Genomic DNA, 21,933 nt, shown 5'->3' on the forward strand with positions numbered 1-21,933 from the left:
GCGAGTTCTCGCGCGATTTGGGCGCTTCCGCGGGCGGGTGTCTCTGGGTCTCCTGGAGGCGCGGCAGCGAGAGACGTTTGGACGGCGCGGGGGTCCGAGCCTCCAGTAGCAAGTGCGGGCCGGCGGGGCGGGGGCGGGGCCAGGCGGCAGCTGGGGGCGGGTCGCGGGGGGGGTGCGCCCAGTCGCTGCAGGCCGCCTCCAGGGCTGCCGGCGAGGCAGTTCTGTCCTCATTAAAAGTAGGCGCGTCCAAGCCGAGGAGCTTCCCAAAGCTGCGCATCTGGACCCCCCTCCCAGGGCAGGCTGAAACCGACCCTTAGGGTACGCCCTGGGCGTTTGCTTTTTGTCGTCATTAGTGCGTCCCAGGTGATTTTCCTGTACATCTAGGTGTGGGAATCCGTGGTCTAAGGTGGAGGCTCGCCACCCTTACCGTGTGTCATCATCTCCTGGGGGGATTTTTACAGTGAAGGTCGAGGACTCATCCCTAGAAATTCCAATGTGGGTTCTGGCATTGACATTTTTAAAAAGATCTTCAGGGGATTAGAGTGTACAGGCAGATTGAGAACCCCTGCACTGCAGAGGTCCAAACGCTAGGGCAGGATGGTCTGGTGTGGGGAAGGGGCACTCCCACCCTGACGGAGGAGGGTCGCGGACGACCCTCACTGTGGCGCCAAGCCCTGTCCTGAGTTCTTACCTGGCCCTGGAAGGTAGACGTCCTCCCCTTTATAGGTAAAGAAACTGGGACTCAGAGAGTAAGGAACTGGCCCAGGTAGAATGTGGGTCTGCCTTCGTGTCTGTGGTTCCAGAGCTGAGATGAGGAAGGCTGCTGGCACAGCCCCAGAAGGGAAGCAGGTGTGTGTGCCAGTGCTCGCGCCGCTGGCCTGGCAGCCATACTGGTCATGGGATCTTGAACTGCTTCACGCTGGCTGGCACGTGGCTGCTGCCTCACACCCCCCCACCCCCCCAATCCAGCCACTAAGAGTCACGCTCAGCACATACAGGACCTCCAGGGCACCATCCTCCTAAAAATTCTGATTGTTCAGGGATCAGGCTAGTTGTTAAATAGATTCTGTGTCACTGCTGTTCCAAGGTGTGACCAGCTTATGCAGGCTTATCGCCTCACCTGTGGGTGGAAACGAGGGGAGTGTCACCAGGAGCTGCTTCCTGCCTTGCCGTCTGTTAAGTCGGCAGCCAGGGGGCTGTGAGGGGTGCCTTCCTTGAACAGGCAACTCTGAACATGAGCCTCTCTCTGTGCTCCCGAAGGCCTGGTCCTCAGCGAGAAGCTTGGTTGTGAACAGTTCTAGAGCGAGCGACCTCCATCTGTCAGGATCTAAATTAGGTGAGCGGAGGCAGGGCTGGGTTCCCTGGGCCAGCACTACAGCTTTCTGCGCCTGGGGTCAGCGGGAGGTGAGCCCCAGCAGCCAGGACAGCAGGACCCTCCCTCCTGACCTCACCCTGGAGCCGTGTGGGCCTTCCTGGCTTAGCCCAGCTGTCCCAGGATGGGGTTTATTCTGTTTTCCGATGGGCTTTCATTTCAAGGTGTTCCTGTGAGGATAAGAACCTGGGTCTCCCCCTATTGGGAGCATGGCCCTGCTCATGTCACCTGCCCTGTTTCCACACCTGCAGGATTATCTGCCCTTGGAAGTGCTTTCTCCTTGCTGGTTGTGTGACCGGGGGCAATTCTTTATCCTCTATGTGCCAGTTTTCTCATTTTAAAATGGGGATAACAATACTGCCTGCCCATGAAGTGCTCAGAACAAGTGCTGGGAATGGGCTGTTTCCCCTGGCTGCTGTAATTGTCATTGAGGGTCCTGGACCCTAGCTGAAGAAAGCATCTCACCCGTAGGCCCGTCTGTTACAAGTTCTGTCCCTTGGGGCCTCCTCCAGGCCCATATCTGTGTGCCAGGCCTTAGAGCCTGGCATCCGATAGGCCTGGCTGAAGATCCTGGGCAAGCTGTGCACCTGTGGCCAAATTCCCTCACCTCTTTGAGCCTCAGTTTCCTCATCTGTAAGATGGGGGTGACAACAGAAGCCCCCTTCCTTGTGGGCAGGCAGAGCACCCAGGTGCTCACCCACAGGTTCCCCCCAAACCTGCCGGCCCTGAGGGAACCCTTTGCCTGGAGAACAGGAGTAGAGATCTGGCGGATGAGGCCAAAGGGTTCCCAGGCCGGGAGGTGACAGGCAGCAGGCTGTGCGGCTGTCACACACACAGCCCTGTCGGCTGTAGGACCAAGATGGCCAGCTCATGGAGTGGGCCTGAGCACGCTCGTGTCATGACGGCACCAGAGGGCAGGTGGCCCCTCAGAGCCCAGTGTCCGCCCTTGGAGCACAGGCCCACCCCTGCAACTGGACAGCTCTCAGTGCGCACCCCGGCCAGGAGACTGTGAGACCACCTTTATTCGGCCAGGAGTGGCCTTGTGTACAATTTACAGAGCTCCTTCCCGTACCGGGACCGCCAGCATCGCCAGGGCCCCCGGGCCAGCACCATCCCCGCACCTCTGAGTGTGTGAGGCCAGTGACACTGGCTGCGTGGCGGATGGCCGGGGTACGGATGCCAGGTGGGGGCCGGGAGTGAGCTTGGCCTTAGACCTTCCACGTGGAGGGCTGGGATGCCTAACGGGGGAATCCTAGCCCACTGAGAGGCTTCCCAGGTGCCTCCGCAGCCCACGGCCCTGCTAGGAGAGCACAGGTGTGAGGGGGGTGCTCCAGGCCCCCTGGGGACCAAGGACCCCTGTCCCGGCCTGGACGTCCACCCAGGGAGGGGAAGCTGCCGGAAAAGAAAACGTGCGGGCAGGACCTTCTTCCCCAGAGCCCCACTGCTGGGGCCCTCTGCTGTATGCCCACGTGCCCCTTCCGCGTCTGAGTGAGAAGACCTGTTCCCATCTGCCCCCCCTGCCCCTGCTCTGCTCAAGGAATCCTGAGAGGAAACAGCCTCCCCCAGGGAGGGTCCTGGAGTGAGCCTGACCCCGAATGAACTCTGGGGCCAGGAAGCATGAATATAAATATATATGCTGTGTGTATATATTATATAAACGTATCTGTATATGTATATATGTACATGCACATCACGAGGGCCGGGGGCCGCCGTGCCCCAGGACGGGGGCTTCTCCGCCTGGTCCAGGACTAGCCTGGCTCTTCCCCAGAAGCATGGTCACCCGGGCTCCTCGAAAAGCCTCTGACCGGGCGGCCAGGGGGCCACGGCCATCACTTGAGGTCGAGTGTCCAGGTGTTCGAGACGTAGAGGGACTGGGTCTGGCGGGCGCGGCGGGGCGTGGTGTTGAGGGCGTCCACACTCCTGCGGCTGGAGCGCACCACGTCCGCCACGAAGCCGGTGCAGTCGCTGCAGACGTCCTTCAGGACGCAGCCGTGGGTGTAGATGTGCGGGAACTCCTCCTCCACGCTCCGCCAGTGGGGCCCCTGCAGAGGTCTGGGGCAGGACGGGGCCGTCAGGGGTCCTCCCGAGTCTCCACATCCCCCCGCGCCCACAGCAGGCAGAGCAAAGTCCATCCCGCAGCAGCTCTTCCTTGGGCGGAATTTGGGTCCTGGGCTCTGACCTCTCAGCCCCACCCCACCCCAGCACACAGGCCCCCTCCCAGCTTCCAGGTGACTGTAATGCCTGCCCACCACAGGGACGTCACCAAGGGCAGGCACGCACTGGAAGGCGTCTCTTCTCTGTGCCAGCGTGACTTTGGCGGTTGACACCCTCTGAGGACTCTCGAAGCCCAGCGTGTACACGGGGATGTGTGCAAACTTCTTAGATGGCATCTTCATCTGCAACACAGAGAGACACTCCAGGCACCCTGGTCCCCCCGAACAGCCGCCAACCCACAAGACGGAGCGTTGCGGCCTGTACGTCATCAGCACTTAACATTGACGAGGTGGTCTCTCTACGGCCAAGTGGCAGCACAAAAAGTAAGGGTTTGAAAAGAGCGGTGGTAAAAATCCCTCAAACAGACGATTGTTTCTGGGACGAGGTGTAAAGGGGTGACATCCTTCCAAATGTTATCCTTTACCTCTGTGCACACCTGCGTGTACGCAGACACCCCAAGCTGCTATAAAATGAGGCTTTCCAAAAACACTCGAGGAATTTGGGGTGTCAGAAGGAGGACTTTTAGAGAACGAGATGGGTCTCCTGGCACTGGCCTACTAACACAGAATATTTAATTTTTTAAAAAAGGGACCATTTACAAGGGTCTTTAAAAACTGCAGTCTTGGGAAGTGTAGGAGTGGATTGCTCTGGAGGAAGCTGAAGTGGTGAGTAGTGAGCGGGGATCATCCGACAGGAGACAGCAGAGCCTCTGCCCACCCCCGGACAGGCCCAGTCAGGCCGCAGGACACCTGAGATGCGAGCCCTCGCTCTGACCCCAGGTGGTCCTCACCTTTATGTTGCAGGAACTGCAGACAGCTCTGGAGAGAAAAGAAGAGGGTTAGCAGTGTCCGCTGTGAGGGGTCCAGCACCCGCCCAGCACACAGGCGAGGCCAGGCTGTCACTGCCTCCTGCTTGACCCCTGGCCACGTGAGTGCTTTACTTTCATTTTACTCCCAAATCTTGCTTTTCTTCTTACTCAGCTCTACACCCAGAATACTTCTGCCCCTCCTCGCTCTTTCTGGGGAGCATCTGGTCTGGAGTGGAGGGTACCTGACCCCTCGCCACAAGCACTGTCAGAGCCAGACGCCCTCAAGTGAGATGCCCAGCTTTAAGCAGTGATTAACAGTTTTTATTTCCCATACATGATTTCAAAAGTAAATGCCTTCTTGTTGTAAAAATTCAAACACTAGAGAGAATTTTAATTTACACAGGAGTCCTCTCCTGTAAAGCCCATCCTAGAGATGATCCCTACTATCAGCAGTTTCCATTCTCCGTATCTAAGCATAAATTAACAAAAACATACATTTAAAATAAAAGTACAATAAATGAAATGGGGTATCATGTGTACTATCCTATAAAGATACACCAGGGCTCTTCTCCACATCAGTACAAATTGTCCAAATTCATTTTTTAAAACAAGCGACCATGCACTCTTGCATGGATGTCCCATAATTAATTTGCCGTCAACGAACCTCTGTATTAGTTTGATTTTATTTTACTGTGGTCAGGGAACATACTTTGTATGATATGAATCCTTCCGCATTTTTGAGACTTGTTTTTTGACCCAGAATAGTCAATTTTGGTGAACGTTCCGTGTGCACTTGATAAGAACATACATCCCACTATTCGGTCTAGTTTCTCTAAATGTCACTTAGATCAAGTTGGTGATAGTGTCATTCAAATCTCCTATACCCTTAGGGTTTCATATCTCTAACTGTAACCATGGATTTAGCTATTTTTCCTTGCAGCCTGTCAATGTTTTGTTCCATGTATATTGAATCTCTTGCTAGGTGTGGAAAATGTTCAGGATTATTTCCTCCTTTTATCATTATGAAATGAACTCCTTTAACTCTGATAATATTCTTTACTCCATAGTCTACTTTGTATCGTATTAATATATCGACTCAAGCTTTCTTTAGACTACTGTTGGTGTGGTGTATCTTTCTCCACCCATATCCCTCCAACCAGTTTGTGTCTTTTATTTAATGTACATGTCTTGGGAATTCCATGGCGGTCCAGTGGTTAGGACTCCATGCTTGGGTTTGCAGGGGGCTTGGGTTTGATCCCCGGTCGGGGAACTAAGATCCTGCAAGCCATGCAGCATAGCCAAAAAATAAAATAAAATAAAAAATAAATTACATGTCTTGTAGACAGCAGATTGTCTCGCTTTCTTTATTCAATCTGGGAAACTCTGCCTTTTAATTGGATTGTTTACACCATTTATGTTTAATGTAATTGTTGATATAATTGGGTTTAAGTCTATCATCTTGTGATTTGTTTTCTTTTTGTCCTATTTGTTCTTTGTTCCCTTTTCCTGTTTATGCTTTCTGTATTGAGTATTTTTTAATGATTCCATTTTATCTTCTTTGTTGACATACAAGCCATTCCAGTGGTTGCTTTTGGGCTCATAGGATAGTCTTTAACTTACCACAGTCTTCCTTCAAGTAATATTTTACCATCTCATATAAAAACTTGTAACAGCATACTTACAATCCTCCACCTCTGGTCTTAATGCTATTGTTATATTTTTTAGTTACAGATATGTGATAACCCCCAAAATACATTTTTATTATTATTTTGCATGCCTGGTAATCTTTGATTGGATGATGGACACTGAATTTTACCTTGTTGGGTTCTGGGTATTGGTTTACCTTTTAAAGAGGTGTATGAAGATAATCTTATATGTTAGGAGTTGCTGTTCCTAGTGCTCTTATTCCTTTGTGTACATTCAGATCTCCATCTGGTGTCATTTTCCATCTACGTGGCAGACCTCGTTTAACATTTGTTCCAGTGTGAGTCTTCTGGTGAAGAATTTTTTTGGCTTCTGTATTTCTGGAAATGTCTTTACTTTTGCCTCTTGCTGGGTACAGAATTCTAGACTGACCGTTTTTTTTTCCTTCTTTCAGTACCTTAAAGATGTTCCACTGACATCTTGCCTGCAATGTTTTGATGAGAAATCTGCAGTCATCTTTCTCTTTCTCTGTACATAACATGTCTTTATTTGCTGACTGACTTTAGGAATTTCTCTTTATCACCGGTTTTGATCAATTTAATTATTATGTCTTGGTGTGATTTTATTCATATTTCTTGTGCTTGGGGTTCACTGAGTTTCTTGTAGGTTTATATTTTTCATCAAATTCGGAAAACCTTTTTAGCTGTTATTTCTTCAAATACTTTTTCTGCCCCCACATCTTTGGGGACTTTAATTACACCTATATTAGGCTTCTTAACGTTATCCCACAGCTTGCCAACACCTTTTTTATTTTTAAATTCTTTTTTCTCTCAGTGTTTTTGTTTTGGATAATTTTGTTTTGGATAGTTTCTATTGCTACGTCTTCAAGTTAACTAATCTTTTCTTCTGCACATTCCTCTGAATGTCTAAGCTGCTATAAATCATCCAGTGTAATTTTCATCCCAAACATTCCAGTTTTCATGCCTAGAGGTTCGATTTGTCTCTTCTTTACCTTTTCCATGTCTTTAACTTTGGCAGCATATGAAATGCAGTTCAAAACTTTTAATGTCCACGGGACTTCCCTGGTGGTCCAGTGGTTAAGACTCCACACTTCCACTGCAGGGGGCGTGGGTTCAATCTCTGGTTGGGGAACTCAGATCCCACATGCTGTGCGGTGTGGCCAAAAAAACAAAAACAAAAACAAAAAAACAAAAAACCTTTTAATGTCCTTATCTGCTAATCCTAAAATCTGTGTCAGTTCTGGGTGATTTGATTGATTTTTCTCATCATGGGTCATGTTTTCCTGCTTCTTGACATGCCTGATAATATTTGATTGGATGCCAGGCGTTTTATCTTGCTGGGTGCTGGATATTTCTTTATTCCTATTCTTGAGCTTTGCTCTGGGAAGCAGTTAAGATACTTGGGAATAGTTTGGTCCTTTCTGGTCTTGCTTTTGTGATTTGTTAGTTCTGGAGCAGTGCTCAGCCTAGGGGCACTTATTCCTGCTAGTGAGGCAAGACCTTCCTGTGTATTCCACTCAGCGGCCATGAATCACAACTTTCCACCGTGGCTGGTGGGAATAGACACTATTCCTGGTACTGTTCCTTTAAAACCTTAGGACAGGGTCAGTCAACTTTTTCTGTAAAAGCTCAGATAGTCAACATTTTAGGTGTGGCTAAATGAATAATAAACAGATGGGTGTGGCTGTGTTCCAATAAAACTTTATTTATAAAATAGGCAGTGGGCCAGATTTGGCCCATGGGCTGGAGCTTGCCAATCTGTGCTTCAAGATGATTCCTTCCAAACCCTCAGTAATTTCCTTGCATGTATGTGCTGATCAGAACTCTGAACACTCAAGGGGGACCTTCTGCAGGTCTCTTGAGACCTGCTTCCTGGACGACTCTCTCCAAAGGGGAGAACTCTAGATGCCCGTGTCCCCTGGTTCTCAGCTTTAGCTCCTCCACTCCAGGAGCTGAACAGGCTCCGAGTCCAGAGTTGAGGCAGTCCTAGGATACAGCTCACCCTGTCTGCTTCCCGTTGGTTGCTTGATACCTGATGTCTTGAGAACCAGTGTTTCATGTCTTTGAGGTTTTTTTTTTTTTTTCTTTTTGGCTGTTTCATGTGGAAGATGCCTGTCCTGCTTCCTGTTACCCCACCTTGGCTGAAAGTGGGGGCTGCTCAGCTGTTACGATTAAATTAAAAATTCTGTCCCTTCCTTGCACGATTCACAGTGCCTGACAGATCATCCTCAGAATCGCAGGAAGCTCTACTGGACAGAAGCCTAGAGGCTTCTTACCCCTCCTTCCCATGTTAATTCACAGCCAAGGTGCATTCAAAAGGCTCACTCACCTCTTGCAAAAGAGACAGGTGGGTGGCCAGGAGAACAGTGGGAACTTGGTCCGGCAGCAGCAGCAAATCTGTACGGAAAGGCCTGGTTAGAGCCCAGTTTTGTCCAGAACTCGCCAGGCCCAGTCCTGCCCTCACCTGCCCCAACCCTGGGCTCCTCACCTTCCCCTTCTTCAGACTGCTGAAGAGCTCCTTATTCTGCAGGAACTTCTCCATCTCGGCCTTCACCAGCACACGGCGCACGTCCATCACCTCCTCCACCGTCAGAGCCAGGCTTTCCACGGGGTGGCTGAACTCCTGTGGCAGGAGGCCCGAGGGGCCGGTCTCAGGCTCTCAGGGTGTCTCCATAAGTTCCCCTCTTCCCTGAGGACCCTGGCACCTCCCTGGCCTTGGTCCACCAAGCCCAGCAGCTCCATAAAATGGCCCGCTCCTCAGCTCGGCCACGCCAGGGAGCCGTACTGCTCCCTAGGACTTCTCTGTGCACGGCTACAGGTAAGGGTTCTCTGACCGGCCCCGCCCACCCCACCGGCCAGCCCCCGGCCCGTCGATGGCCTCGTTGCACATGTAACCCTTCAGCCCGTCCCACCTTCGTTCGCAGTGCTCCCAGACCTGAAGCATCTGCCTCCAGCCTTGCTCCCCACCTGCCAACACCAGGCCAGTCAAAGCCAGCCAGAGTCCCCAGGCCCACTGCCCCACCTCCTGGAACCCTCCCCCGCCCCCACCTCCCTCCCAGCACCAACCATCCACTGCGACTCCGGGTCTGCCAGTCAGGTGGTTGCACCTATCCACCTCGTCATAACCGCCCGGCCCTTTGGGCCACCATGGCGAGTACACCCTGTCCTAGCCCCCAGGGGAACAGTCCTGTGTTCTTAGCACAGAACTCCATCTCTCAAATCGTCAGTTCCTCTTCTATAAAGCGGGGCATTTCAGCTCCACTGAGAGGACGCAGTGCCTGGCGCCCGGAACTGAAACGTTAGCTACCAAGATGAGGCGGCATGGGAGGCACCAGAGGCTGGTGGGAGTTGGACAGTGTTTATGGGTCAGACTTTCAGGATTGTCCTATTTAGGCTTGTTGGTCAGCTGCTACTGTGTGGCATCGGGTGAGTCTGGGACCCCGTGTTCTTCTCTGACCAGAAGCGTCCAGGTCTTCTGGCTTCTGATTTCTGTTTCTAGTAGCCTGGTGGTGCTGTTTATATTTGAACAATTCCCCTCTAAACCTTACAGAAGTTACACTAACTGCACACATTGCCGAGAGATCTCAAGCTGGGTGCTGGGCAGATTGGGCTGAGCACATACTCAGGGCAGAGGCAAGGCCACTCAAGTTCTCGGGTTTGAGAGCCAAGCTGCTCGGAAGAGAAACACGTATGGGACTTGCTATTCAAACACATCCCCCGAATCCTTGACATCCCTGCTGTCAAGAAGTGGCCCCCTGAGTAGGGCTCAGTGACTCATTTGTACTGAACGGATGAGTTAGAAGTGACAGTGTGTCCCCTCCGAGACTGGGTCATAAAGACACTGGCTTCTTCCTGGCTCTCGGATCGCTCACCCCGGGGGGAGCCATGTTGTGAGGGCACTCAGGCAGCCCCGGGGAGAGGCCACACGGGAGGAGCTGAGGCCTCCTGCCCACAGCCGGGGGAGGAGCCTCCTTGGAGGCGGGTGGAGCCTTCAGGTGAGACGGGAGCCCTGCCGACACTCCAGCTGCAGCCTCACTCGAGTCCGAGCCAGGGCCACCGGGCCGAGCCACTTCTGGGTTCTGGACCCACAGAAACTGTGAGATAATAAATGTGTTGTTGTAGCTGCTAAGTTTGGGGGTGATTTTTTACGCAGCAACAGACACCTAATACAGGACTCAGAGGGGAAAGCATGCCCTTCAGGTGGGGAGTATTAACAGTAACACGACCTTAACTTTTCAAAGCCTTTGAACATCTGTTCTCACTTGAGGCTCTTGGTAAAACTTCAAGGAAGCGATTATGACAACCACACCCTGGACGTTCCTCCACACGCCAGCAAGGTGCCCTGTGGCCCCCCAGGCACTTCACTGCTCTCATCCCATTTGATAAAATCATGCACCAAGGTTCAGGTCCAAGTGGGGACCTCAAAACAACAGCAACTGTTAGCTCCTCACAATGAAAAGTCAGACAAATTCACAGCCAATGAAACTCAGGCACAGTGAGGGAACAGCACAGAGTCGAGACCTGAGAAAGTGCTCTCCGGTGTCACCACGCTGCCTTCCAGGCACAGGGCGCTGGGCTTCTCGCCTGTCCTGACCCCCCAGAGATGGAACTGGGCTGTCCCCTTAGCAAGGCCCTTCTCCGGCCCGGGGGGCCGCGGTGCCCAGAAGGTCCAGGGGGTGGCAGCAAAGACCAACCTGCCCAGATGGGGTGGCTGGAGCGCGGACCCCGCACGCCACTGAGGGGAGCCCTCCCCACTCCTGAGCCCAGCAGGCGCACCACCCCATCACAGCCACCCTGGACGACAGCGCCTCCCTCACTCACCAGCCACCGGTGATTGACGTCTGGGGCCTCGGAGGCCCCAGGCCTGTCAACTGAGCCCAGGTCACTGCGTGGCGGGGAGCTGGGGTCAGGCCGGGACTGGACGCTGACAGAACCTGGTAGAAGAGCCGGGGGCTGTCAGGACAACCTGCAGGAGTTCTGGCGTCGGACAGCTGTGCCCAGGGAGCGGGGAGATGGCCCTCCAGGCAGCAGGAGATGATGGTGGGGTGGTTTCCTGGGGGTGAGGGGTCTAGTAGAGGACACATCACCCACAGCGAGGGCCTGTGCAGTGCGGCAGGCCAGAGGGGCCCATGTCTGAGCCCCATGATGGGGCCGTGGCAGCCTTGGTCAGCCCCCCTCACCACACTTTGCCTGGAGACCCAGAGGGGCAGAGAGGGTCGGAGGGGGAAGAGGGGGAAGAGGGGGTCCACCTCCACCACGGGGGGACAGTGAGGTACAGAATCCCTGGCCTGGACCTCTTCACACCAGGAGTCATAGCCACTAAATGAGACCATCCCGAGAGGGGCCAGAAAGCAACACGGGGGCTCAAGGTGACCTTGAGGGGAGAGAAGGGGGCCTGGCCACATCTGGTGGGAGGCACTGGGCGGGGTGGCAACCCTGTGACCCGGGGCACTTGGTGGGGCCCAGCCTTCACCACGGAGGGGACCAACTAACCCTGCATGGCCAGCAGAACCGTACCGTCCTGCGCGCTGACCGACGGGGAAAGGGCAGGGCTCGTGACAAAGCCCAGGGCACTGGTCAGGCTCCAGAGTGGTGTGTGCTACTCTGTGGGCACGTCTCCATTGACAGAAAGACTAGGAGGATCTATCAATCGTCCATCCATCCAGCTTTCTTTCTATACACCAATATGTCAACAGCAATTATCCCCAGATAATAGAATCATGGGAACTTTTTTTTAAAGGTTTACAATGAATATGGATTACTAATTTAATAAAGTTTTAAAAGGTGGAGGATGGCTGCCTGGGTGATAAATACCCTTCCTGCAGGTGCGAGCTCCCTGTACCCTCTGAAGCCGCTGGGACCGGGCAGGGGCAAAGGGCGCCCGCAGGAGGGTGTCCAGGGAAGGGAGGGCAGCACCCACCCGGCTCCTGGGCGCTGGGTGTCCAGGACTGCACGCTGCCCGCACGCGGCCGAGCCAGCTCCAGGCCTCCAGGGGGCTGCAGGCCAGAGGTCACCTCACTCCGGAGCTGGGCCAGGTCGTGCTCCGAGAAAGAGCGGTCTCGCCTCAGTGTCACCTCCGCACACGGCGACTCTTCCTCCTGCGAACACACCAGCCCGGCACCGCCCTGACCTCTCTGCCCGCCAGCGCCTCCTGCCTGCCCTTGGGCTGAGGTGTCGGGCACAGGGGCCTCCGCTACACACTGCCCAGGCCAGGGGGAGGCGGGTGCCTCGAAAACCAGACCCTGGTCTGCGGCCCCTGGAAAGTCCTGGGAGGGCAGGTCTGGGGCAGGTGGGGCCCGTGGACATAGCCACCATCCTGGTCTCCGGGCTCAGAGGGCAGCAGCCAGGATGCAGAGCCCCGCTGGGACATGCTGGCTTTTCACCTCCGAGGGGGGCTGCCCAGCTTCCCAGCCCCAGGAGGACGGAGCGCTCTGCTTTAGACCTTTTTGTGCAGAGGCCACAGTGGCTCAAGGCCACCGTCCCAGTGACCCTTCTGAGCCACCAAGATGGGAAAGGGTCCCTGAGCCCGGCCATGCTTGTCTGCAGGGCAGACCCAGCCCCACAGCAGGACACCAGCTTCACAGCAGGGCATGCCCCACAGAGCTGGACGCCGGACGCTGGCTGTGTCCTTGCCCCCTCCCTCCTCCACCTCCCCCCCATCCCCACCTCCCCTCCCATCCCCACCTCCCCTCCCCCTCCCCTTCCTCCCCTCCCTCCTCTTCCCCCTCCCCTCCTCCTCTTCCCCTCCCCCTCCCCCTCCCCTCCTCCCCCTCCCCCTCCTCCCCCTCCTCCCCCTCCCCTCCCCCCCTCCTCCCCTCCTCCCCTCCTCCTCCCCTCCTCCTCAGTCTCTCTTCAGGAACCCATGGGCTCTGACCTCAGATATGTTCATCTCCTCCATCTCAGCCAGCGTGGGCGCCTTGAGCAGGACCCGGGGCCGCGGGCGCTGGGCACTGCTCCCGGCATCCGTGACGGACAGATTGATGCAGGAGCTGGACTTGACGTCCCCAGAGCAGGCGTTGAGGATGCAAGGCAGAGAGCCGAACCCTGGGGCAGGCAGCAGGTGAGGCAGGACAGGACAGGACGGGTTGGGGGGTGGAGGGGAGGCAAGGGGCAGGGGAGGGGGTGTCCCGTGCTCACCCCGCCCATCCCAGTGCCTGCCCTCCACGGGGCGCAGCCTGCGTTCCTGCTTGATCTCCTCCAGGATCTTCTCGTGCAGCGTTCTCTGTTTCTGGGGTAAAGGGCGAAGCCTTCTCTCTGAGACCTGCAGGGGGTGTGGCAGCGCCAGGTGGGGGCCGACTCCCAAGCTGGGGGGGAACCCTGCATGAGGAATCTGGAGCCCGCGACATCACAGGGGCAGACGTGGAGGCCCTGCGTGCTCCTGGGGCAGTGAGCGCCCCAGAACCAACCTTCCAAACGCCCCAAGGGAGCCGGTACCTGCTTCAGCGGAGGCCGGGAGCGGATGAAGTCCAGGATAAGTTCATGGGCATCCTTCTTCACCCTGGGAGGGATGTCCCCGTTGACCTGTGTGTGGGGTGAGGGCAGCAAGGCTAAGGGCCCATCTGCCAGGGCTGTGGCCTTGAGAGAGGCTCATGCAGCCATGGGCAGCGCCTGGGCCTCACTCCAGCCTCCCTCTCAGTGGCCGTGTGGCCGTGGCCTTCAAGGCCTGACCACGAGCTTTCCCTGCATCTCAGATCCTTCATGTGGAAATGGGGGTCAGTGGCACCACCTCACAGGGTTGTCATAACAATGAAATTAACTCGCACGTTTAAGATTCTCAGCGATGCTGGCACACAGCGAGGGCTATGTGAGCGTTAAATGGGACAATCCAGCAGCCTCAGCTCCTGCCCCTGGTCCCCTTCTCCCTGCCCTTGTCACACTGTGTCCCTGAAAGGACCGTGAGCCATGTGACTCCGGGCCACGTCTGCCCCAGTTCAGTGGCCAGCACACCAAGCAGGGGCTCCAGCGAGCAGAGGGGGCTGAACGTGGACCCCCTTCAACACGGCTTACCATGACCTAGAGAGGCCCACCATGACCTTGAGGGGCCCACTATGACCTCGAGTGGCGCACCATGACCTTGAGAGGCTCACCATGACCTCGAGGGGCCCACTATGACCTCGAGTGGCCCACCATGACCTTGAGGGGCCCACTATGACCTCGAGTGGCCCACTATGACCTCGAGTGGCCCACCATGACCTTGAGGGGCCCACTATGACCTCGAGTGGCCCACTATGACCTCGAGTGGCCCACCATGACCTTGAGGGGCCCACTATGACCTCGAGAGGCCCACCATGACCTCGAGAGGCTCACCATGACCTTGCGCAGCTTGTAGTTCCTGGCGCGGATGTCCTGCATCAGCATCTCGAAGGGGGTGAGCTGGAACTCTGTGGGCAGGGAGCTGAACTCCTGCTCCTGCACCTTCCTCAGCTTCACCCCGTGGCGGAGCTCCCGCATGAGCTGCACCCAGAGTCGGGCCTGGGCCCCCAAGAAGATGAAAACGGCCCTTAGCCCCGGGCAGGGCTCCCGGGCTGTGCCCCGGGCCAGCGGGGGCCACGTCTTACCCAGTCCGTGCGCCCCAGGCTGTCGAGCTCCATCAGGGGCTTCTCTGACTGCGGCTCATCCTCCCGAAGCTTCTGCAGCATCTGTAAGTCCAGGAGAAATGGGAGAACAGCAGCCGTGGGGATGTGGGCCCTGCTGGTCTGTCCCCCTGGGGACGCTTGTGTACCACATGGGCTACAAGTCCACCAGCTAAAAAAGGGACAAGTGGGCATTTTGGACAAGGCTTTGGGGCTCAGAAAGATACCTGGGGGAACCAAGCCATCAGCCTTGGAGCCACATGGGAACACTTGTGTCCCACTGGCTATCTGTGGCCGCATCTCCCAGGCAAGGGCAGGGGAGAAAGCACAGCCTCCACATAGCACCCACACAGTACCTCCTGGCTGCAGTAGAATCTGTCCCCTTCCCTCACTGATCCACACCCCACCCGCCCACCCCCAGGTACCGCGTCTTCCACAGACAGCAGACGCAGGCATGGAGGCCACTCCCTCATCCGGGAAGGGCTTCAGACCTCAGCTCACAGGGCCCCTGGGCCCCACGCACACCCACCCTCATGGGACACCCTCGGCCGCTTCTCTGCACACGATCCCACCTGCAGTTGTACGTTTATCTGCTGCTTTGATTGTTGTCTGAATGGTTGGCTCCATGAGGCCAGAACCACGTTTTCTGTTTTCGCTTTTATTTTCTTATCTTAGTGTTTCTGGCTCCTAGCACTGTGTGACACATGCTAGGTCTTAAACATTGGTTGAATGAATAAATGAATCAATAAATGGGTAGTTGGATGGGTGGGTGGACGGCTGAGAGGGTGAGTTACTCAGCAGGTCCAGGCAAACAGTCACAGGGATGTATTTCACGAACTGGGAAAAATGCTGCCATCATGGTGAGGGCCCAAGAAGGATGCTGGGGATTGTTAGGTAGCTGTTCTATGCTGAGAATTTGGGAAGAAGCTGCTAGGTTCGTTGCCCTGGATCTTGGCAGCAGCTGGGGCTCTGCTCTCACCCATCTTCCACCCTGGAAAAGCAGCTGCCTTTGGCGCACAGCCTCGCCCACCCCATCCCCCAAATCAGACAGAACCGGTTACCCTGGCTTTCACCCCAAGCCACTTGCCAAACTGCTTTGGGACGCTCTAGAAAACTCCGCCAAGTCTCTGAGAAGCACAAGGTGTGTGATTCTAAAAAGAGACCTGCGTGTGACCTGGCGGTCTCCGCAAAGGGCATGAAGGTGGGTCTCCTGTCCTTCCTGGAGTATCTCTACCTGCCCCCTGAGTAGGCTGTTTCTGCCCCAAATGCCAGCCCAGCTGCGCCCCACCAACAGCCTCCCTCTCACCACCTCCTCCAATTTCCTGGACTTCTCTTGGGTCAGCTGCTTGAAGTCTAGAGCTGTTTGCTCCTAAAACAAAGAGCTTTTATTGCCTGGGTAAGGAATTGACCTCAGCAACAGGACAGGTGACAGAAAAGCATTAGGACCATCCACAATGAGAGCACTGCAAGGACATCTCTGACATGCCGGGGAAGCGTGAGGAGGGAAGAAGGGGGATGGGGCTTCGGAGGCACAGGCTGTGCAGAGGGACCTCCCCCCTTGGGCGAGGATTGGGCTGCAGATGAGGGCCAAGTGACTCAAGCAGCATCTGAATTGTCCTGCGCTGGGTTCCAGGCCCATCGATCAAAACAACCCTGAGAGCCTGCTCAAGCTCAGGGCCAGGGAAGCTGTGCAGGAACGCTTCCTGGTCAGAGGAAACGAGAGACACATGCCCATAAAGGGCCAGGGTGGAATCAGGGACCAGCATCAGTTAATTCCAAAAATACCTCCTGACCTCTCCAAAATCTCTGTTTTTTCTCATCTGTGAAATGCTGGTGGAAGGCAGGGGTCCCTGTGGGCTGTGACCCCCGTTTCAAGGAAACACCTCAGTTCCCACCAAGGGAGAGGCTGGGAGAGCTGGGGCGGAGACTGTCACCTCCTGTGACTTTGAGACCACGAAGAAGCAGAGCAGCCCCGGGAGGCCAGCTGGGAGCCGGGTCAGGCCCCCTCTGCTCTGCACTAGCTGTGGCGTGGGGCAAGCACACAGCCCCTCAGAGGTTTCCCAACTGCTCATCTGGGAAAAGGGTGATAACCACGGAGGGAGGTGGAGGGGAACAGCAGACTGTCACCAGCGGGGAAAACACCTGGGCGAGTGTCCTCTCACTGAACTGCCCACCTCCCCAAAGCTCCAGCACACTGGCACCTCTGCATGGGTACTGGGCCGCCCTCTACACCCTATTTTCAGAAGGAACCATCACCTGGGCAGGTGAGCCGGAGGCAGGAGGCACAGCCCCTTTTGCAGATGTAAACATGGGGATCAGGGAAGTTAATAACTAAGTTAGAGGCAACAGAAGTGAGGGCACAGGGTAAAGGTGCCACTTATGTAAGTTTCTGAGCCTCAGTTCCCTCCTGTGCAAAACCGGGTAAGCAGGAGGTGTGCGGGTTAAGCTAAAACCTGAAAAGCCTTCAGGGCAGTCCCACACAGAGTGAGCTGCGAGCGGATGATTTCCGTGCCCTGTGGACCGACAGCGGGACACAGGGAAGGAGGCAGGGACGGGGACGGACCACCTGGCCCCGCCCACCTGGCCCCACCTCTGCGGGTGGAGGCGCCTTCACGGCCCCACCCCTTGCTCCACCCGCCCCCACGTGCTCCGCCTGCCGCACCCTCAGCCCCTCCCAGACGCCCCCAAGTCCTTGGTCCCCCCCCCACAGTCTCCACTCACCTCCTTGGCCTCCCGGACCCTGGCGAGGAAGGCGCGCAGCTCCAGCGTCTCCACGAAGAGTGCGCGGCACACGGCCTGATAGTGGGTCTGAGCGCCCCGGGGCTCGGTCAGGCGCGCAGCGCACAGGCGCATGGCCTGCGTGAAGGTGCGCACGACGCGGGGCCCACCCTCGGCCTCCTCCTCCTCCTCGGGGGCCCCGTAGCCCTCGTCGGCTGCCCCGCCACCGCCATCGTCGTCGCAGTCGCTGTTGGCCATGAGGTCGATAAGCCGCTCCAGCTGCGGGCTGAGCTCGCGCTCCTCGTGCTCTGCCAGCCCCCAGTCCAGCGCGCGGTAGATGGCGAAGCCCAGCGACTGAACCACCTGCGGGACAGGGGCCCGCGGTCACAGACAGGCAGGGAGGGCACACACGCACGGGAGGGGTGCCGGGAGGGGGCCGGCGGCGGGCCTGAGTCCCAGACGCCGCAGGAGAAGGTCACCATCGCGCGGCTTCTAATGGTGAAATGGAACAGCAGCTGTCCTCCCTGGGGATGCGCCCAGGGTCACCCAGACGGGGAACAGCGTGCTCCCCGAGCAGCACAGCCACTGTGGAAAACTGTGTGGCAAGTTCTTGTAATCCAACACGCTTTTACCGCGGGACTGCAGCTCCTCTCGGGGGAACTGAACCAAGAGAGGAAAAACGTGTATCCTCACAAGTCGTGAGCTGGGCAGCCGTGTGGAGCCCTGACCCCCGTGCACAGCCCGGAGCCAGAACTCCAGGCTGCTGGGCTCCGCATACACGGAGCTCTAAGCAAGACAAATCGAATCTACAGTCACCAAGGGCCGGCCCGTGGCTCCCAGCCGGCATGGGGGGTGGAGGTTGGAGGAGCACAGGAACTTCGGGGACGTTGGAAAAGGTCTGTATTCCTGAGTGCAGTGTTGCTTACGTGGTATACACATTGGTCAGAACTCACCAAATGAAAGCTTACCCCAACAACTTTGTTAAAAAAAGACACAGAGGCAACCTAATGAAACGTTAGCTTTTCATATGCTGTAACAGCATATTTTAAATCAGAGAGACTAGCTTATTCGATAAAGTTTGACACTGGAACTCACAAAAAGCGAGATCCCCTCCCTTAAGTATTTTAAGTTGCATGTAAATTTCAATGTATGTAAATTTAAGCTGAAAAAGAAAAACCTAAAAAATAATTGTACCTGAGTACGGGGAGCAGGGTGGGGTCACCAGGGGGCAGGTGCGGAGGGAAGGGGCGGGGCCCGCAGGGAACAGGTGTGTCCTTAGCTGTGGGGCCCACCATGCTATTCTGCTGGCTTTGTATATGCTTGAAATTGTTTCTCCATAATAAGTTTTTTTTTAAATTAATTTATTTATTTTTGGCTGCATTGGGTCTTCGTTGCTGCGTGCAGGCTTTCTCTAGTTGCAGCGAGCGGGGGCTGCTCTTAGTCACGGTGCGCGGGCTTCCCACTGCGGCGGCGTCTCTTGTTGCGGAGCATGGGCTCTAGGCACGCGGGCTTCAGTAGTTGTGGCACGTGGACTCAGTAGTTGTGGCTCGCGGGCTCTAGAGCTCAGGCTGAGTAGTTGTGGTGCACGAGCTTAGCTGCTCTGCGGCATGTGGGATCTTCCCAGACCAGGGCACGAACCTGTGTCCCCTGCATTGGCAGGCAGATTCTTAACCACTGGGCCACCAGGGAAGTACCATAATAAGTTTTTTAAAAAGTGGATTAGCACATTAGAAATCTGAGTCCTGCGGTAGAGAGACCTCTTCACTCTGCTTTCAATTTTACTTGGCAGGGAACCCTGTTTGCACAGACTACCATTAACATCTAGGAATCCAGGTTCTGTGGAAGATGGTCATCTGTCCCAGTGCCGTGTGCACCCGACAGTCCCTGCTCACACAGTGGCCCTGGGACACGGGTCTGCTTGACAGGGAGGCACCGAGGGGAAAGCAGTTCCATGCCAGCCAGTGGCGCAGCTGAGCATAAGAAATAAGAATAAGGAAGCTGGACTTCCCTGGTGGCGCAGTGGTTAAGAATCCGCCTGCCAACGCAGGGGACAGGGGTTCGAGCCCTGGTCCGGGAAGATCCCACATGCCACGGAGCAACTAAGCCCGCAAGCCACAACTACTGAGCCCGCGTGCCACAACTACTGAAGTCCGTGCGCCTAGAGCCCGTGCTCCACAACAAGAGAAGCCACCGCAATGAGAAGCACGTGCACTGCAGTGAAGAGTAGCCCCCACTCGCAGCAACCAGAGAAAGCCCGCGCGCAGCAACGAAGACCCAACGCAGCCAAAAATAAATAAATAAATCCTTAAAAAAAAAAAAAAAAAAGAATAAGGAAGCTGCATCCAGTGTGCACGGCACTTTGTTTTTGTGTTTGAAACTGCTTTTGTGGTTTCCCTTGAGGACAACGATGCAAAAGATACACACACACCAAAATGACAACAGCTCTTTGCCACTTAACCTTGCCACAAGCCTTGAGGTAACCTCTCGTTTCACAGGTGGGGCAGAGACACAGAATGGCACAGAATGGCCGCGCTGGCCTGGGGGTCGGGTTGGCCTGCAGCCTCTGCCCTGACCTCGTGCCACGGACAGAGCTGCACCCTCACCAGGCACCAGGCCACCTGGCCTCCCGGGCCCTTCTGGCCTCTCCTCTCCTTTCCTGTGATCCCACCCCCCTGGGCCCCAGGGGAGTGGGCTGGAGCAGAGCTGAAGGACAGGTGCGAGTGTCAGTGCTGTGCAGGGGACAGGGCACAAGAACAGGCCTTCCCTGTCCTGCAGAAACGCCTCAGAAGACACCCTGAGCCTGGAGGGGGCGTAGGGGCGTCAGCCTGGCTCGGGACACCGGACGCGTGGGAGGAGCAAGGCCCCAGTGGGAGAAAAGTTCCAGCAAAAGTCAACAACGCTCCCAGCCTGGAGGTGTCTTATCTCTGCCTCAGGAGGCAAGGGTCAGACCTGGCTCCAAGTCGCACCCTAGAACCATGAGTCAGAGGCCGGAAGGCCGAAGGCCGGTCACATCTGACAGGTGACCGAAGGGCCAGGCCGTGGCTGGTGGAGTCCCTGTGGCAGTGGGATCTCCAGAAAGCGCCTGGATGCCCCTCAGGACCACTGGCTGGGCGAGGGCCTCACTTTACACAAATTTCCAGCGGTCCTTTCTTGGCCCAGAGGTGGGGGCCAGGAAGGAGATGGTGGGGGGAGTGAACTCCACTCCCGCCCCCCCGGGGGTGCCTCACAGCCCCTGCCGACCACAGGGGTGGCCCTGACCCCATCTCTCTGAAGGAGGCCACTGTGCCCCATGGGGTGGGGCAGGCAGCAAAGCTCCCCTGCTCCAGCGCAGCACAGCCTGCCGCCCGCCCAGCCTCCCCCAGTTCTCCTGGTCGCAGGCCCATGCGGGCATCACATCAGGGAAAGGGTTAACTCCACCGCAGCCTCTTATCTGATAGCTGCTCCTTAAAAGCTTCCCAAAGGCAAAGACCACCGGCTTCCCCATAAGGAAGAATCTGGGCAGCCGGCCAAGAGTCTCAGAACCCTGGGCCCCGCCTGCCCGGGCAGCGTGGGAACCAGGCACCCGCAGGCCCAGTGGGCCAGCCCCAGGGACCGGCCCGAGTAACTGAAGGGCCAGTGTGAGACTCTAGGCAAACAGCACAGGAGACTGCCGTGCCCCACTTCCTCGGGCGGGGCTCTCAGGTTGATTTATGAGGCTCCAGGCAGAACAGTGCAGACTGGACCCCTACATACAAAGTTCCTTGTAAATATTTTCAAAACTGATAACAAGAGGCCTCCTTCGGAGCGGGAGGTCGTGAACACAAGTCTACTCGGGGCCTGCGGGTAGCAGGGCAGCCCCGGCAGCGGGAACCAGGCCGAGCAGTGAAATCGGTTCTTGAAAACACGTGGCTGGGTTTTTCCCCCTCAAATTCCAGAAAACTGTATAGCACAGAGTTCACAGCAATCCTATGGGAAATCCATGTTGTGTAAACAGCAGGGCATCCACCCCAGCCAGAGGGGGTATCTTATCACTGACATTATTAAGAATTGCCAGCATGTGGCGATGAGAAAAAGTCAGAAAACTTGGGGATGGTTTTATTATTGTTTCTAAATTCTACACAGCAAACCATACAGCCTCTTTTGGCCTGTGCCCACACCCTTGCTCTAACACTGTGTTTAATATATAAATATGTATTTGCACAAAACTGTTTTTTGTAAGGCAGGAGAATGATAAACATCAAATTCAGTTACCTGGGGGCGGGCGGATGGGACGGGAAACACAGGAGGTCCTGCCGGTGAGGTTTGCGTCTGGGTTGGGTGGGGGGTTGGGTGGACGCTCCAGGACATTGGTTGTGGGCTGCTTTTCCTGTTTGTCCCCCAGACCCAATTCCTGTCCAACACTCTGTGACCAGGGAGCCCCGGAGACCACATCACCTTTGCCCCCTCCTCCCTCGGGTCAGTGGGAGGCCCCTCCAGGAGCACGGGGGTCGCAGGGGAGAGGGAGGTGGGCACATCACTTCCCCTGAACTTCAGGCCCACCGAGTCCACACCACCCTGGCGGGCTCCCCCATCACCGCCTGCCCTCTGGGCTCAATCTCCCGATCA

General features: G+C 56.1%; 1 protein-coding gene and 1 long non-coding RNA gene across 13 annotated transcripts in view; one reads left to right on the plus strand and one right to left on the minus strand.

Annotated features, from left to right (window-relative positions):
• Nucleotides 1–36: 36 nt before the first annotated feature.
• On the plus strand, nucleotides 37–10,179 carry LOC133079100 (uncharacterized). 4 transcript variants are annotated; one of them, XR_009698043.1, is made up of 5 exons: nucleotides 43–112; nucleotides 1,261–1,336; nucleotides 3,627–3,909; nucleotides 4,390–4,513; nucleotides 8,589–10,179. It is a non-coding gene; the product is annotated as an uncharacterized LOC133079100 (long non-coding RNA). The 4 variants fall into 4 exon arrangements; XR_009698044.1 differs by lacking the exon at nucleotides 43–112 and having other exon boundaries at nucleotides 852–1,336; nucleotides 8,589–8,876; nucleotides 8,983–10,179; XR_009698045.1 differs by lacking the exon at nucleotides 1,261–1,336 and having other exon boundaries at nucleotides 37–112.
• SPIRE2 (spire type actin nucleation factor 2) overlaps nucleotides 2,385–21,933 on the minus strand; it is a 27,477-nt gene continuing 7,928 nt past the window's right edge. Inside the window, exons 3-16 of one of the 9 annotated variants that reach the window (XM_061174399.1) lie at nucleotides 17,353–17,712; nucleotides 14,617–14,697; nucleotides 14,366–14,530; nucleotides 13,493–13,579; nucleotides 13,217–13,319; nucleotides 12,933–13,102; nucleotides 11,979–12,156; nucleotides 10,880–10,992; nucleotides 9,931–10,152; nucleotides 8,547–8,681; nucleotides 8,388–8,455; nucleotides 4,377–4,404; nucleotides 3,622–3,768; nucleotides 2,385–3,424 (exon numbers count right to left, since the gene is read on the minus strand). In XM_061174399.1, the coding sequence (XP_061030382.1) occupies nucleotides 3,149–3,424; nucleotides 3,622–3,768; nucleotides 4,377–4,404; nucleotides 8,388–8,455; nucleotides 8,547–8,681; nucleotides 9,931–10,152; nucleotides 10,880–10,992; nucleotides 11,979–12,156; nucleotides 12,933–13,102; nucleotides 13,217–13,319; nucleotides 13,493–13,579; nucleotides 14,366–14,530; nucleotides 14,617–14,697; nucleotides 17,353–17,712 (2,133 nt within the window). In that variant the 3' untranslated portion in view covers nucleotides 2,385–3,148. Of the gene's footprint in view, nucleotides 3,425–3,621; nucleotides 3,769–4,376; nucleotides 4,405–7,002; nucleotides 7,206–8,387; nucleotides 8,456–8,546; nucleotides 8,682–9,930; nucleotides 10,153–10,879; nucleotides 10,993–11,978; nucleotides 12,157–12,932; nucleotides 13,320–13,492; nucleotides 13,580–14,365; nucleotides 14,531–14,616; nucleotides 14,698–17,352; nucleotides 17,713–21,933 lie in introns of those variants that run through there. The other 8 variants (XM_061174398.1, XM_061174403.1, XM_061174396.1 and 5 more) reach the window with 8 other exon arrangements.

The sequence above is a fragment of the Eubalaena glacialis genome, chromosome 18 (assembly GCF_028564815.1).
Source record: "Eubalaena glacialis isolate mEubGla1 chromosome 18, mEubGla1.1.hap2.+ XY, whole genome shotgun sequence".
In the NCBI taxonomy this organism is placed as follows: domain Eukaryota; kingdom Metazoa; phylum Chordata; class Mammalia; order Artiodactyla; family Balaenidae; genus Eubalaena; species Eubalaena glacialis.